We start from the raw sequence: 26,165 nt of genomic DNA on the forward strand, positions 1-26,165 counted from the left end.
AAACTAGAAACCAATTATAGAGGAAAATTAAGGAAAAAAATCGCATATACACAATAATATGCCAATCAAGCTGTTTTGTTAACGACAGCTCTATAACATTGTTTGAAATCAAGAAGTGGGGTTTTGGCCTTATTTCTCAAAATTGTTTTGACTGTAATCTTCTGTAGTTTCATTCAAATTTGAGAATTTCTATTACTGTGAAAAATGCCACTGGAATTTTGACAGAGATGATTATATCATTTTACCCATTATTTTATGGATGTGGTATATCACATTTATTGGATTCCATGCTGAGCATTTCTGCCATAAATCCTACTTGAATATGCCATTATTTTGTTGAAGATTTCTGGATCTATGTTCACCTGAGATATCAGCCTATAATTTTCTTTTCTTGTAGTGTCTTTAACTGGCTTTGCTATCAAGGTAGTGCTGGCTATCATAAAAAGAGTTAGGAAGTGTTCTTTTCTTTTCTTTCTCTTTTTCTCTTTCTTTCTTTCTCTTTTTCTTCTTCCTCCAGGGTTATCGCTAGGGCTCAATGCCAGCACTTATGAATCTACAGACCCTGGCAGACAGTTTTTCCACTTTTCTTTCTTTCTTTCTACTTTTTTTTTTTATGTAACAGAACAGAGAGAAATAGAGAGGGGAGGGAGATAGAGAAGGGTGGAGAAAGAAAGACACCTGCAGACCTGCTTCACCGCTCATGAAGCGTTTCCCCCTGCAATTGGGAAGCGGAGGCTCGAACCTGGGTCCTTATGCATGGTGATACTTGTGCTTAACTGGGTGTGCCACCACCCAGCCCCCGTCTTCTTGCTTGTGGAAGAATTTGAGAACTTGTTTTTTACTTTTTTTTTTTGTAATGCTTGACAGAATTCACCAACAAAGACACCTAGTCTTCAACTTTCATTTGCTTGGAGTATTTGATTACTAATTAAATATCTATGTAGTTAATTAGACTGTTTAGGTTATCTCTTTATAATTATTCTTGGTATGTTACTGATTTCTAGAAATGTACTCATTAATCTAATTTGTTGGTTTACATTTTTAGTATCTTATACTTGAACATTGTAATTGCTAGTGATCATTTATATTTCTATATTATTACTTATAACGTCTCCATCATCCCATTTTGAATGTCTCTATTTTTAGTCTAGGTAAAAGCTTTTCAATTTTGTTTATTTTATTTATTTATTTATTTTAAAGGACAGAGAGAAATGGAGAGAGGAGGGGAAGATAGAGAGGGGGAGAGAAAGATAGACACCTGCAGACCTGCTTAACCACCTATGAAGCAACTCCCCTGAAGGTGGGGAGCCGGGGGCTCGAACCGGGATCCTTGCCAGTCCTTGTGCTTTGCACCACATGCGCTTAACCCACTGCACTACTGCCCGACTCCCAATTTTGTTTATTTTTTCAAAAACCCAACTTATACTTTTGTTGATTTATTCTATTGTTTTCTTAGTCTTGATTTAGTTTATTCCCATCTTAATTTCCTTCTCACAAACTTTGGTCTGAGTTCTCCCTTTGCTAAATTCTTTAGATCTGAAAGTTGCTTGTTTATTTGAAAATAAAAAGATAACCTATGGACTAGGAGACATTCACAACTCATATACCCAATAATGGAATAATTTCCAAAATATACAAAGAACTCAAGCAACTCAAAAGCCAAAAAATAACCCGACTGAAAAATGGGAGATAATCTGAATAGTTATTTTTCCAAAGATGACATACAAATAAAATGAGAAGTCATTCAAATCAATAATCATCAGGGAAACTCCAGTCAGTGCCGGAGTGGTGAGATCATACATGTGTGAGGTACTAATTCAAAACAAAGAAGAAAAAGTATTGAAAAAGGCTTTAGTAATACTTTAAAATCTTTCTCTTTTCAGCAAGCTGTCCAGAAAAAAAGGGGTGGGACCAGGTGGTGGTGCACTCAGCTGAATGCCATTATCATCATGCACAAAGATCCAGGTTCTAGCCCCGGCTCCCCACCTGCAGGGAACATACTTCACAAGCAGAAAAGTAGGTCTACAGGTGTCTGTCTTTCTCTCTGTCTCCCTCTCTGTCTCCCTTTCCCTCTCAATTTCTCTCTGTCCTGTCAAATAAAAATAAAGTAGAAAGAAAAAGAAAAAAGAAAAAAATGACCACCAGAAGCAGAGGAGTCAAACTGCCGGTACTGATGAGCCTCAGCAGTAACTCTGGTGGCAATAAAAACAAAACAAATCAAAAGAATAGAGAGGGAGAGAGAGAGAGGGAGGGAAAGAGAGAGAGAGAGAGAGAAAAGAAGAGAAAAAAATGTAAAAGAGCAAACTCAACGTTGTTTCTCATAGCCAAAAACTCTGGGTGGGAAAATATTAATGTTAACAAAGTTTTTGTTAATGTGATTGAATTTATTATCTCTTCCTTTCCCCAATTTTTCTTTTTGCAATAGTGACTTGCTGTGAATGAATCATAGACATGCACTCAAAATTGTTCATTAATTTGTTGTTAAGTCCAAATCTCTATCCATATTTCATCAAGAGTCCCCCCTTCTCCCCTCTCTGGACTTCAGAGGAAGCAGCCCAGTTCACTCAAGTTGACAGTTTCCTTCTGGGGCACAGCCTGCACAAGGTCTCAGTTTGGCTACCACTCTTCAAAGCTATTTGTGGACATCCAAGTGACTAGAGTGCTTTACTAGTGCCTTGCCTCTTCATTCTGCTGGTTGCAAGCGATTTACCTAATGTGACAGGCACACTTTCACTGAATATCAACTTCTCTGAACACATCTTTCAGTCATCAACAAGAACTATGCATTTGTACCTGAAAGTAAGTTCTATATTGGATAAAATTTTTCTGACTTTTTTTTTTTTTTTTTTTTTTGGTAAATCACAATATAGTCTCAGCAATCAGGAATTAGGTAAAAATAGCTTGAGGAATGTTAAACTGGTACCTCTTCTTGGCTCCACAAGCAATTCAAACTCAGTATCTCTAAAGTAGACCTTTTATTAGCATTCACCTATAATTCCAGCTGTTATATTCTTACTGAAAGGCCCCATCCATCTTTCAGAGTGTCATAAAGAAGTCACTTGTTCAAACTCTCTCTTTTTTTTTTTTTTACTTTTTTTTGCCTCCAGTGTTATTGCTGGGCCTCGATGCCTGCACTATGAATTCACTGCTCCTGGCAGCCATTTTTTCCCTTTTGTTGCCCTTGTTGTTTATCATTGTTGGTATTATTATTGTTATTGCTGTCTTCGTTGCTGGACAGTACAGAGAGAAATGGAGAGAGAAGAGGAAGACAGAGAGAGGGAGAGAAAGACAGACCTGCAGACCTGCTTTACCACTTGTGAAGTGACCATCCCTCTGCAGGTGGGGAGCCGGGGGCTCGAACCAGGATCCTTAAGCCAGTACTATGCTTTATGCCATGTGTGCTTATCCTGCTGCCGCTGGCCCCCGCTTGTTCAAATTCTTTGTCCTAAAAATACCTTTGCCCAGTCTTATGAATTATAATTCTTAAATCTTTCTGGAAGCCCTCATTTCATTCCATTCTCAGAAGCTCCCATCACAAGCTCTCTGGTTAAACACAAAAGGCCTTACCTTCTGGATAAACACAAAAGGGCCTTACTAGTCTTTTCAACTTAACCTCTGCAAACTCCATTTCACATGTGTCAAGAGATTCTTTCTAAAATGCAGCCTGCCACATGAAAAAACCAGCAGCCCTTTTAGGTTTTCTTGTGAGACAACAGCCATCATTTATCTTTGTGTCAGTGATCAAAATAGAACTGGACCTAGCTCTCATGTGTCAGTAATAGAATTGGACCTAGCTTTAGTGTGTCAGTGATCAAAATAGAACTGGACCTAGGTCTAGTGTGTCAGTGATCAGAATAGAACTGGGCCTAGCTTTAGCACCTAGCCTTCAGCTTGCAAGAATATCTAGGATGAAACCTCACTGAGCTATACCTCGAATATATGTTCGACATCATTCAGACTGCGGGAAGCTGTGAAGGTCAAAGTACCCAGGTTCTTCCATAGATAAATTATTAGGTTGCCAGAAAATTCATGATGCATTTTTTTCATAGAAAAATTGGGGGGGGAGGTAGACAGCATAATGGCTATGCAAAGAGACTTTCATACCTTGAGGCACTGAAGTTTCATGCCACCATAAACCAGGGCTGAGCAGTCCGCAGTAAAAATGAATGAATAAATAAACAAATTTTAAAAAAACATAGAAAAAATGTGTCATGACTTTTCTGACAACACAATATAAGGAAAATGAATAGGTGAATAGCATAAAAAAGATTTAATAGACACTTAAAATAAAGTGGTGAATTCACTTTCTTTACCTCATCTTGGATGGAACTTGAAGGAATCATGGTAAGTGAGATAAGTCAGAATCATAAGGGTGAATATGGGATGATCTCACTCATAGAAATTGAAAAATAAGAACAGAATGGAAAACACACAGCAGAACTTGAACTGGAGTTGGTGTATTACACCAAAGTAAAGGGCTCTGGGAGGTGGGGGTGGGAGCGTGTTCAGGTCCCAGAACATGATGGCAGAGGAGTACCTGGGGCTGGGGGGGCTAGATTGTTATGTGGAAAACTGAGACATGTTACACATGTACCAACTGCTGTATTTTATTGTCAACTGTAAACCATTAATCCTCCCAACAAAGAAAACTAAATAAACAAGACTATACTTGCAGAGGTGTACACTAAATGAAATATAAAGAAACTTTCAGTGGCCTCACACAGCCTAGAAAGTCCAAGCTCCTTCAGATGACAGACAAGACCCTACAGCATCTAGTGCTTAATGTCTCCAAGCTGCTAATCTTCTCCCTACTTTAAAAATTTCCAAACGGAGACCCCAAATTTTCATCAGCAATATCCCAGACTTTAGGTTCATGATTAATCAACAATTTGTATGGCTTTATATGTTAACTCTTTTTCAGCCAAAGGTTCCAGATGCTACCATGATGCCAACCAGACTTCCCTGGACAGATGACCCTACCAGTGTGTCCTGGAGCTTGGCTTCCTCAGAGCCCTGCCCCACTAGGGAAAGAGAGAGACAGGCTGGGAGTATGGATCGACCTGTCAATGCCCATGTTCAGCAGGGAAGCAATTATAGAGGCCAGACTTTCCACCTTCTGCACCCCATAATGATCCTGGGTCCGTACTCCCAGAGGGATAAAGAATAGGAAAGATATCAGGGGAGAGGATACCCCTGTACCCTTCTTATCCTATGGTCTTGTCAGTGTTTCCATTTTATAAATAAAGAAAAATTTTTTTAAAAATTCAATTCCTTAAAAGTACTCTTCCTTCCTACTTCATAGGCTTTGAATAATTACTTCTTCTCAGAACAATAAAGACACATTTTCATCACTTAGTTGATGCCTATCCTGTCCTTTTCAGTCCCAGTAGAAAGAGCTAGAAAACGCTGTAAATCGAGTCCCAGTGTACCTGTCAGGGCAGGTACCCCTCTGTCTTCCTATTACTTATACTTTCCCAGCACCATCACTTATCATCTACAATAATATTACCTATTCGTTTATATCCTCTATAGAAGGCACAGAACTCTGGGCAAGGTGTGTGATTTGCTTTCAAATTTGTGAGTCCCTCGTAACTTCCACATCTAGTCCAAAGTTAAGCATACAATAAACTTACATAAAATGAATGTGTGCATGCATTTATTATAAATGAAAACTGTTTCTGTTGCCATCAATTTAGAACACACTAAAAAGCTTAGTAGTTAAGGATAAATAACCATAGCTCACACCTCAGGTCTGGTAGGACTGTTAGCTCACGGAAACCTTTAGACACTTATTAAGTACGTTTGTCACCAAATTACAGATGAGAAATCTGAACTACAGAGAAGCCCCCCCCCAAAAAAACACCATACTCCCACTCACACGGTTCATAAATGCATTCAGAGCACTTACTCTTAGTTATAATGAACTATAATTCATATTACCTCACATCACTGCTATATTTCAGACTGAAGAAGGTGACCTTAAAATGAATAAAAAAAAAATTCTGTTGAAGTGACCTCATAGCGAGTACCCCCTAACATGACATGCAAGTTAAGATGAGAAGCTAAAAGCCAACTCGTTAAGGAGGAGACAGGTGCGGAAGAAGCACTTCCAAGAGCAGGTAATCTGAGTCTCTCCGGTAAACCATACTGAGATGCCAAATGCTGACATACTCCTGCCAGCTTCCAAGTGGGTCGAAGGTCTGTTATCTCCATGGTTGGGGGCTGACAACAGTCAGATCTTCACAGGGAAAAATGAGGCCAGAGAAATATGAGTACTCACAATGCACAAGGCCCTAAGTCAGATTCTAAGTTATACACAGATCAGGACATCTGTACTTGGCAAGCTTAGACTCAATCAAAACAAGATCATCCGTTCATGGCAATTTGTTATTGTCTGCATGGCCACATTTGACTCAATGAGTCATTTAAAAAATAATGATGGGCACTGAGAGAAATGAGCAGCTAAAGAAAATGTTACAGAGGAAGGAGAAATAAAACTGGTCAGATGGGTATTAGCGGGAAAGAAAGAAGAAAAGAAGTGATACTGGGATCCAAGTACATAGAAAGGCCAGTTCATGACTTAACTGTAATCTCCTATGCTCAGGGCAGAGTTGTGAACACAAATAAATACATACAAGTGGTAATGACAATAGGAGCAGAAGACTATGCAATTCATCTGCCCACACAGTTGGTAGTAACTACAAAGCAGAACAAGTGAATGAATATAAAAAACAGCAGGGGCCAGGCGGGCAGTGAAGCAGGTCTGCAGGTGTCTATCTTTCTCTCCCCCTCTCTGTCTTCCCTCCTCTCTCCATTTCTCTCTGTCCTATCAATAACAATGATAAATAACAAGGGCAACAAAAGGGAAAAAATAGTCTTCGGGAGCAGTGGATTTGTAGTGCAGGCACTGAGCCCCAGTGATAACCCTGGAGGCAAAAAAAAAAAGAAGAAGAAGAAGAAAGAAAGAAAGAAAGAAAGAAAGAAAGAAAGAAAGAAAGAAAGAAAGAAAGAAAGAAAGAAAGAGCAACACATAAAGACATGTGAAAAGTGAACCAGTTTTCCCTATATTCCCTGTGCATCACTATTTCACCCAAGACAAATCAGGTACAACTCACTGGCCACTCTTTCCTGTATTATTACATTTCTTTATTATTTAACTTTTAGTGAGTCTCAGAATTGGCAGGGACTTGTTTACAGGGCAGGTTTTTTGAGGGCTGGCGAAAAGGTTCTCTTGAATAGTAACCATGGACCCGTGTTCAAACCTATCCCCCACTGCACTGAAGGAAACTTCAGGGCTATAATGCTGTCTACCTATCTAAAAAAATCATAAAGGGAAAAATAAAGGGTAGTTTCATCCACTTATTAGACAGTGATGTACTAAACTTGGCAAAGCCCAGGAATCATTTTTCTTTTAATATCTACAGATAGTGGGGGAGGGGTGAATGCAAAGTTTTTCTGAGAGGATGGAAAACTATACTGAGACAAGTCTTGTGAAAACAACATAATTTTCTTAATAAATAAAAAGCATTAATAAGGGGGCCCAGCGGTAGCATACTGGGTTAAGGACACACTATACGAAGCACTAGGGACCTGTGCAAGGATCCCTGTTCAAACCCCCAGCTGCAGGGGGTCGCTTTACAAGTGCTGAAGCAGGTCTGCAGGTGTCTATCTTTCCTCTCTATCTTCCCCTCCTCTCAATTCCTCTCTGTCCTATCCTAGGGAAGGAAGGAAAAAAAAAAAAAAAGGAAAAAAATGACCTCCAGGAGCAGAGGATTTGTAGTGCCGGCACCAAGCCCCAGTAATAACCCTGGTGGCAAAAAAAAAAAAAAAAAAAAAAAAAAAAAAAAAAAAAAAAAAAGGGAGGAGGAAGAGGAGGAGGAGAAAGAGGAGGAGGAGAAAATTCCTGTGAAAAAAAAATCACTTTGAGAAACAATGGCCCACGTCCAATTAATATCTGAGTAGAGAGTCTGTACTAAATATCACACAATTATTCCTTCTTCTTTTTATCCTCACTATCTTAATTGTGGTCTTTATTTCCTTTCTAGGCTAATATCATAAGCTTCTGCCTAGTTCCTCCCCACCCCCCACTCTTCTCCTCCAAGCCATCCCACACAGAGAGCTTTCTAAACCAGTGGTTTACATGGGATAAGTGATCTGGCCTGACTAGCTGCTTGCTGCTATAAACCAGCATATTGACTGGGGGTGGGGGGTGAAAAGGAAGCTGAGACAGACACACTGACATTTTTAAACATGGATAAATCACAGTCCCTTAATGGTTCTAGAAGAAGGAGAAGAAAAAGTGAGTAGTTATTCTAGTCCCAGGGCAATAGTTCAGCTGATAGAAGGCAGGACTTGCATGCCTACAGCTTTCAGTTCAAGGCCAAAGTACCACAATTTTCAGAGTAATAAGCTGGCTTCTCAAGCAATCTCCCTGTCTCTGTCTCTCTGTCTCTCTGACTCTCTCTCTCTCTCTCTCTTTTTTGCCTCCAAGGCCATCACTGGGGCTCAATGCCAACACCACAAATCCACTGTTCTTGGTGGCCATTTTTCTTTTTCTTTTTCTTTGGCTAGAACAGGGAGAAATCAAGGGGGAGGGGAGAGAGAGAGAGACCTGCAGATGGGGAGCTGGGGGCTTGAACTGGGACCCTTAACCCAGTGGGCCACCTCCCAGGCCCCGCAATGAATCTTCTCTCTCTTCTCTCTCTCTCTGGCTTTTCTCTCTTAAGTAAAACTTTTCTTAACCTCATATGAGTGAGTAAATGAATTTTTAAATAAATCAATTAAAATAAAAACAGTCCTGGGGGACTGGGTGGTGGCTCACCAAGCCGAACATACATGGACACCTAGGTTGCAGCTCCTGGTCCCCAACTGCAAGGGAAGACGATTCATGATGAATGGTGGACCAGTGAATGCAGGCATGTCCCCTTCAGTCTGCCTCCCTCTCTCTGCCTCTCACCTTCTAGCAAAAAGGAAGACAAAATGGCCAGAGGGACAGAGGAGTGGTGCAGGCACTGGGTCCCAGCAATAACCCATATGTCAATAGTAATAATAACAACAATAATAATAAGTAGCAAGCAATTCTGAAGGTAAGTGAAGAAAATGAATTACTCAGGTTTAAAACAGCATCTGACGCATACTTTCAGTGCACGCATGTGCATGTCTCCAGTAGTTACATAGAACTATATGTCACTAATGAAGACTTTACTGCTAGCAAAATTCCTTTTTTTTTATTTAAATAAGTGGTGTCAGAACTGTTATGAAAGCCAAACTAAGAAAAAAACTGTGAGGCATCACTGAGAAAAGTATGGACACACACGCAACACTTACTAGCTAACATTACCCCTCAAGATATGGGCAAAGAATTCAAGCATTATATTTGGCAAGGTCTTAATCCTAGAAAAATTTGAGAGCCAGATTGTAAAGACCATATGGAACTTAATTTGTCCTATGTTAGAACTTGTCTTTTGTCTATGGGGTTAGAGGCACTAATCCATCAAGTCAGGGAAAAAGCATTCCTCTGGCTCGAATAAGCATAGCTCCCTCTGGCAATGCAGAAAGTCCACGTTACATTTAACCTGGCAACACAAAACTACTGAAGAGATGAGAGGTGGGGGAAAAAGCAAGACCCTCATCAACGGTGAACAAACGTCCTACCAAAATACTGAGTCTTGGAGTCAGACAACATATCCCACAAAGAAAACTAACTTTGAATTTCCTCTTAATCATGTATGATTATAGCTGTTGTAAAATATCTGAAACACAAAGTTAGGAAGAAGCATTGCTAAAACTAATATTTCCTTACTTGTATTTGAATTACATGGAAACTAGCTTACACACTTTTTTTTTTTTTTGCCTCCAGGGTTATTGCTGGGGTTTGGTGCTAACACTATGAGTCCCGGAGGACAGGTTTTTGTTGTTTTTTTTTTTCCATTTTATTGTATAGGACAGAGAGAAATTGAGAGAGGAGGAGGAGAGAGATATAGACACCTGCAGACCTGCTTCAGTGCTTGTGAAGCAACCCCTCTGCAGGTGGGGAGTGAGGGGCTCGAACCAGGATCCTTTCGAGGTTCTTGCACTTTGTATTATGTGTGCTTAATTAATACAGTGCACTACTGCCCACCCCTGAACAATCACATTCTAAGTGCAATGTTCAATCAACCTGCACTTCTGATTTCACATGCTTTTTTTTTTCTGTTATATAGCATCGGACCATCATGCTGGCCTAGGGTCTTTAATATGAGTAACGCTGGCAACAACCCACTTATTAAATAATATTCAAGAAGGGGATTGCCCAGGTGGGGTGGTGGTGTTAAGCACAAGGATGTGTGCAGAGATACAGGTTCAAGTCCCCAGCTCCCCACCTGCAGGGGGGACACTTCATAAGTGGCAAAGCAGATTTGCAGGTGTCTCTCTTTCACTCTCCCTCTCTACCTCCCCCTCCTCTCTCAATTTCTCTCTGTCGTACCCAATAAAATGGAAAAAATGGCTGCCAGGAGCAGTGGATTCACAGTGTCAGCACCAAGCCACAGCAATAACCCTAGAGGCAAAAAAAAAAAAAAAAGAGTGGGGTGGGCTGGAGGGGAGGTCATTCCCAACGGTCAGATTTCTAATATGAATTTCTGTATTATATTTTTATTATTTTCATTATTTTAGTTATTTTCATATAGAGAGGAATTGAGAGGAAAGGGGGAGACTGAGGAGAGACAGAGAGAGACATCTGTAGACATCTGCTTCAGTGCTTGTAAAGCTTCCCCCTGCAAGTGGGAACCTGAGATTTGAACCAGGTCCTTGCACATGAATGTGTGCACTCCACTCGGTATGCCACTACCTGGCCTCCTCATTTCTGTAAATATTTAAAGAATGACCATTGCAAGAAGCTCTGCAGTACTGATTTTGGTCTCTCATTACCAAGCATCTGAAGCAGAATGTGACTGGCTTTAGTCACCATTTTTTATTAAAGTAACATTTCATTAGAATAGTGTATATCTCATAGAATTCCACAAACTGTGTTAAATGATATATATTTCATCGAATATATATTACAACATAGGTTAAGTCTCAGCTGTTGCATCACTATAAATCAGTGTGTGTATGTGTGATATATTAAGTTCCATTTCACCAATGGAAGTCAAGTGTAACGCTATGTCACACATTTGTTCACTAAACAGGGAGAAAGGAGGCAAGGGAAATGGGTAAAAATAACAAAGATGAGGGAGTCGGGCGGTAGTTCAGCAGGTTAAGCACACATGGCGCCAAGCGCAAGGACTGGCATAAGGATCCCAGTTTGAGCCCTGGCTCCCCACCCACAGGGAAGTCGCTTCACAGGTGGTGAAGCGGGTCTGCAGGTGTCTATCTTTCTCTCCCCGTCTTCCTCTCCTCTCTCCATTTCTCTCTGTCCTATCCAACAACAGCAACATCAATAATAACTACAACAATAAAACAACAAGGGCAGCAAAAGGGAATAAATATTTTAAAATAAATAAATAAAAATAAAATAAACCTTTAAAAAAATAACAAAAATGAATAAGAATTAGCCAGGGGAATTGGGAGTTATGTCTTCTGAGAGCCCTGTATTAGTTTCTGCCGGTCCACTGGATTTACTTCATTGAATCCAATGGATTCCAGGTGCACTCTGGGTTAAGCTGCACAGCCACTGCCACTGTGAGGTCATGAGAGAAAAACGTGAGCCTTTACTCATGTTGCTGGGGCTCTACTGCCGGGACTCGGCTACACTCTCCCTTTTTTAATTCCCAATATTAATGAGCAATTTAAAAAGGCAAAAAAAAAAAAGCCTGTAAAACAGCTGCAGGGCAACTGTATTTGGAACCCAGAAGTTCATGCTGAGAAAAACAGGCACACTCTTCATTTTGGAATGTACAGGCATGAAACTGATCGGTTCACTGCAATGTATGTAAGATCTTCCCGCCCCCACCCCATCCCAGCCCACACTTTTCTTCTTTATTTTATTTTATTTTGGCAACACATCAGCAGATCCCTCAGATGTCACTCTCCGGAAATTTGTGGTCCACAGGTATGGATTCCATACACAGTCTGTTGTAAATAAAAACACAACTACTTCTCTGTCCAAAAGTTCAACTTTGTTTGTTTCCCTCACCAGTTCTGATTTCCTGTAGCTAACTGGCTCTAATGCAAGAGTGAAGTAATTTCTTTCCTCTGTGATTTATTTTCTGATGATAAGTAAGAAAAATACTATAAAGGGGGAAAGAATGATTCACAGCAAGTACTTCTCAAAAACACAACCCCAAAGGGACAAGAGTAGGTAACATGGAATAGTGTGGATCAAAAGAAAATTAGGAATAAAGCCTAATAAAACCACCTCTCTTTCTCTCCATATATGTATAGTTTTTAGTAAAACTATGTGTCAGGCACAAAAAGCTAGAGCTTTATACATATTATCTCACTTTATGCTTGGACAATCTTACCTGAAAAAAAGGTATCTTACATTTTTACAGATGAAGAAACAGGTTTATAAAGATTAAAGAGCCCGGCTCACAAGATGGTAAATCAAGCTGCAAACCATAACTCTTCTCCAAAAGCCACTATGCTATATTCATTCTTTAGGGTTATAATGTTTATAGAAAAGTCCCCACCAACAAAGCCTATTGCTCAAAAATGCATAATAGATAACTATACTATCTACTAGAGCTTGAACAACAAGTTATATTCCCATATCAAATCTATTTTTAAAAGTCATTTATATCTTATTCATAAATGAAATTTTACCAACTTAACCACATCTCTCTGAAATGATTCAGGATCTCTAATATTTTCCAATAATCACATGACTTTGCTTGTTTTATTTTTACCTACAGAATATGATTCTAAGAACTTGGCAGAGGTGCACAGTATCAAGTTGACCATAACCCAGCTATCAATATTATGAGTCTGGTTAAGAGATAAGCAGTCATTTCCTTTTTCCTACATACACAGAAATCTACAGGGGCCAGGCAGTAGCACACCTGGTTAAGAGCACACACTACAGTGTGCAAGGAACCAGGTTCAAGCCTCTGGTCCCCACAGGGGGAAAGAGGTGAAGTGCAACTGCAGACGCCTCTCTTTCTCTTTCATTTTCTCTCCCCTCCCATCTAGATTTCTCTGTCTATCCAATAAATTTAAAAAATAATAAACAATCTACTGAAGGATTGGGCTTTTTTTCTCCCCTGGAAGAAAAAAGTGGCAGGAGTGGAAGGAGTGTACATCAACCCTAGTTTTGTGAAGTTTTCTTTGGGGAGTCTTCAACCAGTGAGGTTCTAGTATCCATTCACTAAACAGAAATGTACTTGGTGTTGTGTTAAGTGGTAGGAGACACACCCTTACTCTTCGCCCAGGGTGAAAACACAGCACCAAGTCTCAAAACAGTCTCACAAACTGTTTTGAGAATTCTTCATGAAAACTCTGGGAGAAATGTCTTTCTGATCCTGGTGTCAAGTACAGTAACAGTTCTACATTGATCTTTTTTTTAATTCTGTGGACTCCAAATGCTTTGAAACAGACTGAGTCCACAATCATTGCTGGGGGGGTGGGGGGGGGGACTCAGGATTAAAACAAACAAGCAAACAAACAAATAACCTCATGGTGTCTAAGATTCATTTCAGTAATGGTCTTATTCCAGTTCCTGCTGATGTCACTGATTTTTTTCTCTTTTTCTTCTCAGGTACTTTTAATGCAAATCTTACAGCTTATGTTTCCTCAATCTTGTGGGGGGGGTGTAGAAAAAAGTATACTTAAGCAAATAAAATAGAAATACAAATTGTGAAAATATTATGGAAGTAGAAAGATATGTGCTGATTCCAAACACCAATCCTAAAAGTTGGCTTGTGAAAATTTCTAACAGGAGCTGCTTTCTATGATTTTCTTACCTTAAAGTTTAAGCTATGAAGAAAAAAGAAATCTGATGAAGGATTTTTAATAATCTGGAGTCCAACAGTATTCTGTTCTGTTGTTGTTGTTTAACTATATAAGATTTTTTTTATTGTTGCAGCTACTACTGTTGTTATTGATGTTGTTATTGTTGGATAGGAAGAGAAATGAAGAGAGGAGGAGAAGACAGAGGGGGGGAGGAGAAAGATACACACCTGCACACCTGCTTCATCACTTGTGAAGCGACTCCCCTGAAGGTGGGAAGCCAGGGGCTCGAACCGGGATCCTTATTCCAGTCCTTGGTGCTTTGTGCCACCTGCGCTTAACCTGCTGCGCTATTGCCTGACTCCCTCTTAAGACAGTTTCTTAACTGACTCCCTATATAAGATTTAAATGCAGAAACCATTCAGAAATGACAACATTCTCATGTGCCAAACTAGTATACACTGAATTAGTTTAGTAATTAGGTGACACTAAAATGAAAATAATTCATTTAAAGTGCAAAAAATTACATATTCTGCCATTGCCAGCTATAGTTTTATGATCTCAGTTCATCACGGTTTCTTAAAGTGACCTTAAATTAAGATCTAATTAAGCTTTTATAGAGCACAAAGCTGCCTGCAAAATCCTACCTAGCTAGCATTCGGAAGACAATTAATGGTGAGGCTAAAAATAATTTGCCTTTGTATATGTATATAAGCTAATCTTTTTAAAATTTTGATTTTTTTTTATAACAAGAACAAGCTTACTGTTATTTTTGCTGTTGTGAAGAATTTCTGAACACTGGCAGGAGAGAAAGGAGGAAGTTCTGAGAAAGGATGTGGGTATCTCTGCAAAGGCAGATACAGCAAGCACATAGATAAATCTCATCTTTCTCACCTTCTAAGGGTAAGAGAAAGCTTTGCGTGTTAGTTTTCAGTGACCACCATCATATCAGGTTTCCTTTCCTCTCTGTAGTACATCATATCAGATGATGTGTGATGAGTTGAGTTAGGTAGTTTCTATTTAACTTGTCTTTTACAATGGCCTAATAGCTTTATATTAGTGAGTCTATCAGTACGACCTTTTAGCTGTATACTTACAAAACAGAAATTTACAAATGAACTACATTAATACATCTGGATGCATGTCTATGTCAGAAATTATGACTTCTTAGTATCAGACAAGCACATCATTATTGTGTTTCCCTAAGCCTTCTTTCTTGGTGTTACTATGCTTGAATGCAGAGAATGCAGACCCAAGAGAGTGTCACTGAAAGTTTTAATGGAACAAAGGCAAAAGGAAAATTATATGAGCTAAACAGATGTTCCAGTTTTGAGAGAAATAAAAATGAACAAAACTGTGGCTGGGTGGTGGCACACCTGGTTGAGCGTACAAATTGCAATGTGCAAGGACCCAGGTTTGAGCCCCGCTCCCCATCTGCAGGGAGAAAGCTTTGCAAGCAGTGTTGCAGGTGTCTCTCTTTCTCTATCACCCCCTTTCCTCTTGATTTCTGGCTGTTCCTACCCAATAAATAAAATAAAGATAATTGAAAAAAAAGATGAACAAAACTTCCACATAAATCCCCAATACTAGTTCCTTAGGCCATATATAGGATGATATGTGTATGTCTGTACGCATTGTTATAAACCAAAAAAGTGCAGCAACTAGGTGAAATAGGAGTAACAGTACCACTATTGTGGTAATAACTGGGCAAAGTACTTTGTATTGAGTACCTCATTTCCTCCTACTGTAAAGTAAATACAACAGTTATTGCCACTTTACATACACACCAGGAGACTAAAGTGCAGACAAATTAATCTGAAGGCACACAGCTGACCAGTCTACAGCTCGAATTCTAATTCAGTAACTGTGGCTGCAAAAAGTAGTACTTGTCTACTACAGTGGAGTGACCCATGATACAAACCTGATGCAAGTTGTGTTAGAAAGGTTGTGAAATTCCTTATTATGTGATCCTTATGCTCAATTCTGAGCAAAGATTTTCTTTCTAGCTTGGGTTTCAAATACCCCAGGACTGCACCCCTTACCCTCAGTACAAATAATAAAAGCCTGGCTATTTCCTCAACTTTGAAGTTCTAGCACTCAGCATGACAAAAGAAAAAGAAAACTCAAGGCTCAGTAAGGGTTTGTTGACTTGCTGAGTGAATGAACACACACATTAGTCATTGGTTTTAAAAAAAGCAGGAGTTTTTTCAAGAAAAATGGATATTGTATCAAGTCTGAAAAAAGCCACTGAAAGAACTTTTTTTTTAATTGAATTCCAAAATATTAATCATTAGTCTTTTGCAGTCCAGGAGGTGGCTCAGTGCTAGAGTGCTGGAGTTTGACACCTGGTACCACTTATTGTTTGTTCGTTTGTTTGTTTACCAGAGCACTGACCAGCTCTGGCTTACAGTAGTGCAAGGGACTGTACCTGGGACTTCAGTGCCATAGGCATAAGAAGCTCTTTGCATAACCATTATGCAATCTACCTGCCCCTGGTACCACTTATGCTAGAGGGATACTCTGCTTCTCTAGCATCTCCTCTCACTCTCTCATTGATAAACACATAAATCCTCAGTGCTCATTTGTGAATGAAAGTTAGTCTTTTCTTTATTCTGAAAGCATAAATAAACTATACCCTAAGAAAATGGCAACAAGATGTATGTGTGTGTGTGTGTGTGTGTGTGTGTGTGTATGTGTGTGTATCTGTATCTTTGTGCATGGTGAGAACACACAACTTAACAGATTTAAACAGGAACAGTAGAAAATAAAACATTTAATAGTGCCTTGCCAAAAAAATGGTGTTATTGAAGTTCAAATCTAAATTAAAATGTAATCCTCTAGGGGTTGGTAGTTTTTAAAAAGTTTTTTTTAAGTTACATTTTAGGAGGCTGGCGTTGAGCACCCGTAGTACTACGCACAAGAATTCTCTAAAGTTACATTTTTAGATAAAGTCATTAAAAAACAGAACCTCAGTAATAGTAATGGCAGTGAGATATAATGTTTCTGTAGCACAATTTTATGCCAGAATCATTTCTGGAACTTGAAACCAGATGGAGAAGTAACATTTTAATTTCTGACTGTCAGCTTCTATTGAGATCAAAAGAAAGAAGCCAACGGACCAGCTCTATTACTTCACAGATTGATTTTTGGGTAACTGGGTAATGGCACAGAGGTACAGCCTTTTTTATCAATGCTACCATAAATAAAATGCTAGTCTAATAAATTTCAACACACCTCCAATAACTAATAAATCTGAAGTTAAGGAACTATGTTCATATTTTCATTTATTCCCTCCTTTATCATTTACTTGATAATAACAGCATTCATTTGACTGAATTTGGAGTAGGGCACCAAAGTAAAAACCCTGGGTTGAGGGTGAGGGTGGATGTTCAGCTTCACGGGGTAGGGGGGTGGGGAGAGGGATACCCTCTCTTAGATACCCTCCTCACCTACTTTCTATTACAGTTTTCTCACTCCAAAGCTAACCTCATCAAAGTAAGGACCGCAACAGCTGAATAAGGGCAAGACACTGGCATACTTTAAGGATGACTCTTTAGTCACTATCAGGCCACCCCATCAACTGGGACCCTACTCAGAGAGTCCTGAGATTCCCAAACAGACATGATGGGCCTAGACCTCGAATAAATCCCTCCCTCCATTGTTACTGGTCATCTCTATCAGGAACAACACAACAGACCCCTCTGTGAGCCCCCACAGGACCTTGCCCTTAACTTGGATCAACAATGGTGGAGAATGTTCCATCCTCTGAAGGGAGGCTGGACAACATATTCTATGCTACACCTGAGGAAGATGGGTCCTGATATTGGGGAGCTTGGAAAGTTCCTACTTATGACCACAGAATGTGAGCTCAGATCTAGAGGGATGCAGAGGTCACAAAGGCTCCTAAGCTGAATATGGGCCCCAGATCACATCAAATCCACGGGGTTTATAGTCAACAATATTTCCCATATTTGGGAGCTATTCTCTTCCCTGATCCAGCTTTCTGGTCCTTCTGCCAGCCATGACACGAGCTCCCCAGATAATAATTAGGATCCACCTGAATATCAGATTTCAAGCTCAGGCATAAACAAAAACAAAACACTAGTATAGCTACAGGTCCTTTGGAATATAACTAAAATATGCCTTCTAGCTATCTACAAAATGGAGGGGCCCCTAACACTTCATCTGCACTATTCCAGCCTTTAGGTCCATGATTGGTCAACAATTTGTTTGGCTTTGTATATTAACTCTCTTTTCAACCACCAGGTTCCAGGTTCTAGCATGATGCTGACCAGACTTTCCTGGACAAACCCCACCAATATGTCCTGGAGCTCTGCTTCCCCAAGCCCTTGCCCACTAGGGAAAGAGAAAGATAGGCTGGGAGTATGGGTCAACCTGTCAATGCCCACGTTCAGCAGGGAAGCAACTATAGAAGCCAGACCTTCAACCTTCTGCATCCCACAGTGACCTTGGGTCCATACTCCCAGAAGGTTAAAGAATAGGAAAGCTATCAGGGGAGGGGATGGGATACAGAGTTCTGGTGGTGGGAACTGTGTGAAGTTGTACCCCTCTTTTCCTATGGTTTAGTCACTGTTTCATAAATGAAAAATTAAATAAAAAAACAGCATTCATTTAAATTGGTTTCACATGCTTGAATATTTTATATTAATAAACTTGCACCAGTCTTATGTATGTCTAATGTTATTTCATTTATACGAAAAAATTTGCAAAAATATTTTGTTCCACACCTATTCCTTTATAAAGTGGATTAGATGACTTTCTTATTATATATATATTTTTTTCATCTGTACCTTAATATGTCATATTTTATCAATTTGAGTCATAAAGTAGTACTTTATTGTTGTTGCTGCTGCTCTTCTCTTCATCACTAGGACTTCATCTCTCCAGGCCAACTTTTTCAGAAAGACAGAGTGAGAGAGAGAGAGAAAGGAAGACAACACAACACTGAAGCCTCCCTCAGAAGCCTCCCTGCAGTGGCCAGGATAAAACAAGCTCATTATGTGGGTGAGCTATCGCGCAGGCTCAAGAACAGAAACTCTTACATCCCAAGAATACTCTTACAGACAACAAAGCTTTCCAACTAAAGTAAGTATGGTTGCATTTTTAATTAATGCATAATGTCAACTGGGTAACAATTACATTTAATAATAAATATTGTTCTAATATTTATTATTAAAATAAATTCTAAATTTGAATTCATATTTTATTTTCTTTCTTGATGTAAGGGAGAGAATCAGATCAGTTAGCTAGTAAAAGTCTATCTGTCCTATCAAATAAAGAAGGGGGTAAAAAAATTACCACCTAGAGTTGTAGATTTGTTGTGTATATACCAAACCCCAGTGATAACCCTCATGGTAATTAAAAATGAATAAATAGATAAGTAACGGGCCAGGCAGTGGCACATCTGGTTAAGCGCTCATATTATAGTGTACAGGGACCCAGATTCAAGTCCCTGTTCCCCACCTACAGGGGGAAAGTTTCACGAGGGGTGAAGCAATGCTGCAGGTGTCTCTCTGTCTCCCTCTCTATCCCCCCTCCCCTCTTAGTTTCTCTCTGACTCTATCCAATAATAATAATGATAATGATAAATAAATATCTCAGCTTCTAAACAAACCAAATAGCCCAAACTTGGAAGCCACCTAGGCGTCTAGCAGCAGGTGAGTGGCTAAGAAAGTTGTGTTACATTAGACAATGGGATACTATTCAGCTAGTTAAGAATGTTGAGTCAACTTCTCCACCTCATCTTGGATGAAGCTTGAAGGAATAACGAACGTTCAGTGAGATAAAGAGAAGGCTGACTATGGGATGAACTCACTCATGGGAAGAACTTAAGAAACAAGAACAGAAAGCAGAAACACAAAGTAGAACTTGGACTGAATTCTGCTGTATTGCATCAAAGTAAAGGACTGGGGGGGGGGGTGTGTGTGGTGGTGCTCTCAGGTCTAGGTGCATGATGGTGGAGGTGTGAGAGTGGGTGTGAGAGTGTGTGACACTACCTATCATGGTGACGTGAGAAATTCTACTCGTGTGTTAACAGCCGTACTTACCTGAAACCACTAACCCCTCAATTAAAGAACTGAAAAAAAAATCCTTTTAATCTGAAATATTGTTAACATGTGCAATCAACCAGGTGTGCCACCACCCCACCCCAATCTGAAATACTGTAAGCTTCAAAAATGATTGTACATACCTAACACTATACCTTTAAGAGTAAAATCAACTATAAATTTAAAGCTTATAAATATCTTGATGTCATTAAGAAATTCCTTCAATCTCTACAGGCAAATAGCATTCTTTATCATACATGATCATAAAGAATCATACACATGTCAGAAGAATTCAATTTCTTTACCATGATAGAAGCTCAGAAAAAAATTAAATTTACTATGCTGGCAAAATTCAGAAAGCATTCTATGATATTTCACTCTTATGATATGTGAAATATGATTCATGTGAGATATAATTTATCACAGCATTAACTGCACTCACTGATTTTTCCAAGTATTTAAAAATGAGCGATCACCAATTCCGTGACATGTAGCAGTTCATAAAAGCTTGAAAGGATAGTTCACATAGCTTGTAAATTTTGTAATGCAACTAAACCTTGAATGCATACGAAAATACAATTTCAATAAAAACACACAATTTTAATCAGTTCCTCCCATATCATTCTTAAAATCAGGTAGATACATTATGAACAAGTAAATTTAAGCTGATCAAAAGAAACAGGAAATTTGTTCTCTAATCAAACTTCTGAAAGCAAATTACTACCTAATTAGAATTCTTTACACAATTATACTACATCTTAGGTTACTCTACAGGTCTGGGCAATCTGCTGATTATTGGATAAAATTCTGTGTATAAATTGCCATTTAATCCCATTACAATTACTTTCAATTCCTTGTTATCAAAAACTACAAATTAGTTTTAGCTGGCTGAATTCTCTAGCTTGGCAAAAGGCTTTAACCATGTCAGAGACCATCAGAACCTGAGGCCAGATAATGGTGCCAGCTGCTTGTTTAAGAAAGGGGAAAGAATTCTTAACAATCAAAATGATGGTCTACTCAATTCAGCAAATTGCTTTTTCCTCTGGTTAGGCTGTCCATAAATATTTTCATTCTAACTTTAAACATGAAAATTACTAGGTCTTTTTAAACTTCGAACCATTTATAACATTTATAAGCCACCCGTACAAGTAATAAATCATTCCTTCTAGCTCACACTCTCTCTTCCTCTCTCTCATACACACACACACACACACACACACACACACACACGCACATATACACACACATACACACACACACAAACACTGTATATGGAAATCTGGTATCTTTTAGCTGAATGCAAATTTTACTTTAAATTGCAGAATTAATACAGTAAGAAGAAAAAGACAAAAATCTACCAACTAGGCTGTGCTGCCATCCTCTCCATGTAGTCTTTGGCCATGTCTCGGGCTTCAATGTTCTCAGGATACAGCACACAGAACATTGCCAAGGCACCCAAGTTGTTGCCATAAATTTCATTCCAGCGCGCACTGTATTCCTTGGGATCCCAGGGAGGGAGGTACTCCAAGGGGCTGGAGAGCATGGTGTGCACAGCTTCAGTGATCCGGGCAGCTATGTGCTTGTGCGAGCTGACGGCCCTGTGCTGGAGCTCCGCTACCTCCTCTCTGGAGAAGTAGAGCATGGGGTGACTGTCATAGTTAGCATTGATGAAGGGAATCATGACTTCTGGATTCTTGTCAGTGATGAAGGCTGACACAGAACAAAATAAATATATGAAAAACACACTGGGAGCCCCCCGTGTGTGAGTCCTCATCGTGGCATCAGATCTCCAAATCTCCAAGGCAGCCAAACCATCTTTGAAAAGTCCTGCAGGAGAGGCAAAAAGAGCGAGAGAGAGAGAGAGAGAAGGCTGTGTCAATCAAGGGAACATAACATAGGAGAAAACAAATGCAGAAAGCGGGAGTCGGGCGGTAGAGCAGCGGTTTAAGCGCAGGTGGCTCAAAGCGCAAGAACCAGAGTAAGAATCCCGGTTTGAGGCCCGGACTCCACACCTGCAGGGGAGTCGCTTCACAAGTGATGAAGCAGGTCTGCAGGCATCTTTCTCTCCCCCTCTCTGTCTTCCCCTCCTCTCTCTATTCTCTCTGTCCTATCCAACAACAATAACAATAATAACTGGGCAACAAACGGGAATAAATTTTTTTTAAAAAAATGGAGGTAGCAACCTTACTTACTGGATAAAGATAAATATTGAGAAGAAAAAAAAACTTATAAATTTGTTTTTTTTTTTTAAAAAAATACAAGACAGGGAGTTGGGCGGTAGGCAGCGGGTTAAGCGCATGTGGCACAAAGCACAAGGATCCCTGTTCAAGCCCCAGGCTCCCCACCTGCAGGGGAGTCGCTTCACAAGCGGTGAAACAGGTCTGCAGGTGTCTATCTTTCTCTCCCCCTCTCTGTCTTGCCCTCTTCTCTCTATTTCTCTCTGTCCTATCCAACAACGACGGCATCAATAATAACAACAACAATAATAAAAACAACAAGGGCAACAAAAGGGAAAATAGATAAATATATAAAAAGACAACACAAATTTGAACAACGAAAAAACTTACTAGACATAGTAAATTAATAAATGAAACAAGACACATCAAACTGGTATTCATGCTAGGAAACAGAACTTTAGATTTAGAGAAACTCTGCTATAGTACTTGTTCAAATTCTCCCTCATATTCTTCTCACATTTTGTCACACACATAAAAGTTCAGAGTGTGAGGCATTTTGTAGATATTAACATGAAAAATCACAATAACCATGGTCCAGGATGTGGTGTAGTGGATAAAGCATTGGACTCTACAGTATGAGGTCCTGAGTTCAATCCCCAGCAACATATGTACCAGAGTTCTCTCCTTTCTCATTAATAAATAAAATCTTAAAAAAAAAAAAAAAAGGGAGTCGGGCTGTAGCGCAGCGGGTTAAGCGCAGGTGGTGCAAAGCACAAGCACCGGCATAAGGATCCCGGTTCAAACCCCGGCTCCCCACCTGCAGGGGAGTCACTTCACAGGCGGTGAAGCAGGTCTGCAGGTCTTTCTCTCCTCCTGTCTGTCTTCCCCTCCTCTCTCAATTTCTCAATGTCCTATCCAACAACGACAACAACAATAATAACTACAACAATAAAACAAGGGCAACAAAAGGGAATAAATAAATAAAATAAATATTTTTAAAATAAATAAATAAAATCACAACAATCAAAAGGTGATCGTGAAATGTCTGTCATTTAGGAATATGAGTGGGCATTAGGGAAAATAAAAAAGAAAATTCTGTCTTTCTTAAAATACACACCTTCCCTCTAGCTGTTCTCTCTTCCTAAAACTCCACTCTGAGCCAAGGATAGGCTGGATGAACCTATAAGAATGTAAGCAGACAAAATATTCAGAGTAAGACTCAGTGGTGCTCCCTGTGCCAGCAGAAAGTAGGAACAGAGAAGATAAAAGCAAGGCCGTGTTTGCCAACTCTGTGCATTGCTTGGGTTACTGGGGTAAAATATCAGATACAGGGCTGTCGAAACTAGAAATGGACATATCTCCATTCACAAAGTAAAATCCCAGAATCAAAAGGCTGTGCACATTTCTCCCCTACTATTTAAATCTATTTAAATCTACTGTCTACCATTTTGTCTTTGCATATGGGATTTGGGTGTCTCTCAGTAAGCCATAAGTTTAAAACCAAGCCTGAATATTTTCTTAACTACTTAACTTTCTTAAAAGTCCTTTTTCTCCCCTACTAGCAACTTAGGCTCACAGATTTAAAAAAAAAAAAAAAAGACTTTTAAATGTAGGAATATTTAAAAAAAAATTGCAACCTTCAGCCAAGTCTATGTCCCACATCTGGGATAAAGCAGGCATAAAATCCCCCAGAGGAAAGTCAAGGAATTCCTAAAATTCTTTAGAGGGGAAAGGTTATAGAAAGCAGACCAGAAAAAAAAAAAAGACAGTTTTGTGTAAATAATGAACAGTAGTTTTCTATTATTAAAGGGAGAAACTAAAGGAGAAAAATCAGCCTCACAAGCTAAACACAAACTATTTTGCCAAGAACAAAACTACCTCATCACATTCAAAAGGAAAAAAGAAAAAGGATTTAACACACATCAGTGATTAATATCCACACTCACAACTTATGTATGTGCCTCTTAGAGAAAAAGCAGTGTGGCATTACTTGTGGATACTACCACAAAGTGTAGTATTTGTTATATTTCTGAATGTGCCCTCTACTATATTGTGAAATACAAAGGCAGTGCTTCTGTTTGTCATTTTAGATTTATCTCAATAGTAGAACTTGTGATTAATTTTTAAAAATTATATAACCATGCTAAAAATACAAAACAGCAGTAACATGTTGAACTCTGCCCATGTCTAACACCCAAAGAAAGCATCAAGGCAGCTGGCTGAATCCTTCAAGATTAAGACCCAGCCAAAAGAAAAATAGTCTTCTATGGTAATGTCTGAAGAGGAGTGTGGACTCTGGCTACAAGGAGACAAAGGCTGAGTCTAAAATAATATTCAGAGCTGGCAAGATAGCCCACTGAGATAATGCACTGCTTCTGCTTCGCTATGTGCACTAGCCAGGCTCAACACTGGCCCCCGCGCACGGAGGGAATCTTTGGTGCTGTGAACACGCGTACAGCCCTCTCTCTTTCTCTGCTTCTGTCTCTGTCTCGGGGGGGGGGGGGGTTCACTCTCACACATGCTCAATCTCTGTTACAGGAAGAGACCAATCGGGGAGGTAGCATAACTGTTATGCAAAAGACTCTCACTTCTGAGGTTCTGAAGTCCCAAATTCAATCCCTAGCACCACCATAAGCCAGAGCTGAGAAATAGTCTAATCTCTCTCTCTCTCTCTCTCTCTCTCTCTCTCTCTCTCTCATTCTCTCTCAATAAAATGATATATATTGGAGCCAGATAGTGGCACAGATCACCATGCGCAAGGACCTGGGTTTAAGCCCCAGTTCTCCACCTGCAGAGGGGATGCTTCAGGAGCTGTGAAGCAGCTTCTCTCTTTCTCTCTCCCTATCGCCTCTCCCCTCTCAATTTCTCTCTGTCCTATCAAATAAACTAGAAAGAAAAACGGGTGTGTGTGTGGGGGGGGGGGAGGCCACTGGAGCAGTGGATTCATAGTGCTGGCAAATGAGCCCCAACAATTAATCTGGTGGCAATAAAAAAATCTTAAAAATCAAGAAAAAAAAAGTGTGGCTATCCCCTTCACCTTCCTCACTACCACCAGGCTTATTTCTCACCCCTTTCAGAGAACAACCATAGTAACAATTTTGTAGGTCTCTATATATTAAATCTCTCCAAAACAAAGACTAGAGACAGTCATTAACACAATTAGTATTGAGGTTGTAGATACCCAAAGCGGTAATAGATAGTTTCACCTTTATATATAATTGACCTCTACATGCACAAAATTGAAAAATCCTTTAACTCCTTGTTTTTAATATGTAGTTCAAGTTGTAGCTAAAGGATGGTTGAGATATGGGGGCATGTGTAAACAGCTAGGTGGCCCCACCTGCAGAGGCGTTGCTTCACAAGCGGTGAAGCAGGTCTGCAGGTGTCTATCTTTCTCTCCCCCTCTCTGTCTTCCCCTCCTCTTTCCATTTCTCTCTGTCCTATCCAACAATGACAGCAATAACAGCAACCATAATAACAACAACAACAACGATAAACAACAAAGGCCACAAAAGGGAAAAAATAGTCTCCAGGAGCAGTGGATTCTTAGTGCAGGCAGAGTCCCAGAGATAACTCCGGAGGCAAAAAAAAAAAAAATCCAAAACAAACAAACAAACAACAATAACAACAAAAAAGAAGCTAGGTAGACACTAGAATTTGTCTATCTCAGATTCTGCATATATATTCCCTAAAAGTGGCTACGACCGATTTGCTTTATTCTCTTTCTTCTACTTGAGGCCAAAAGTCACTGACATAGCCAGGACTATCTAGAGAACACTGCCCAAGGTGGATCTCATATCATGCATGCCCTGAGTCACCTCAGCTATCCTGCTTCCCGTTATTGATGCATTGAATGCTCCTGAGTACTTTAACCAGAAATAGTTGACTACAAAGCAAAGAACCTAATAAGGTATCTTTGGCAACTACACCGTATCAATATGTAACTGAAGGTTCCATTATTGCTTCAAATTCATGGGAGAGTACCAGGTCAGCAAGACTGTGAGCTACTGCATATTTAAAACATTAGTTCTTACTAAAATACCATGTGGGCCAA

At 39.6% G+C, this 26,165-nt stretch overlaps 1 protein-coding gene across 10 annotated transcripts in view; it reads right to left on the minus strand.

Annotated features, from left to right (window-relative positions):
- DSE (dermatan sulfate epimerase) overlaps positions 1 to 26,165 on the minus strand; it is a 173,043-nt gene that overhangs the window by 27,098 nt on the left and 119,780 nt on the right. For 8 of the 10 annotated variants that reach the window (XM_060190575.1, XM_060190571.1, XM_060190570.1 and 5 more), the window contains one exon: positions 21,293 to 21,761. The exons of 1 other annotated variant lie outside the window; for it this stretch is intronic. In XM_060190575.1, coding sequence (XP_060046558.1) covers positions 21,293 to 21,708 — 416 coding nt within the window. In that variant the 5' untranslated portion in view covers positions 21,709 to 21,761. Of the gene's footprint in view, positions 1 to 21,292; positions 21,762 to 26,165 lie in introns of those variants that run through there. One more of the 10 variants, XM_060190576.1, reaches the window with a different exon arrangement.

The sequence above is a fragment of the Erinaceus europaeus genome, chromosome 4 (genome assembly GCF_950295315.1).
Source record: "Erinaceus europaeus chromosome 4, mEriEur2.1, whole genome shotgun sequence".
In the NCBI taxonomy this organism is placed as follows: Eukaryota; Metazoa; Chordata; class Mammalia; order Eulipotyphla; family Erinaceidae; genus Erinaceus; species Erinaceus europaeus.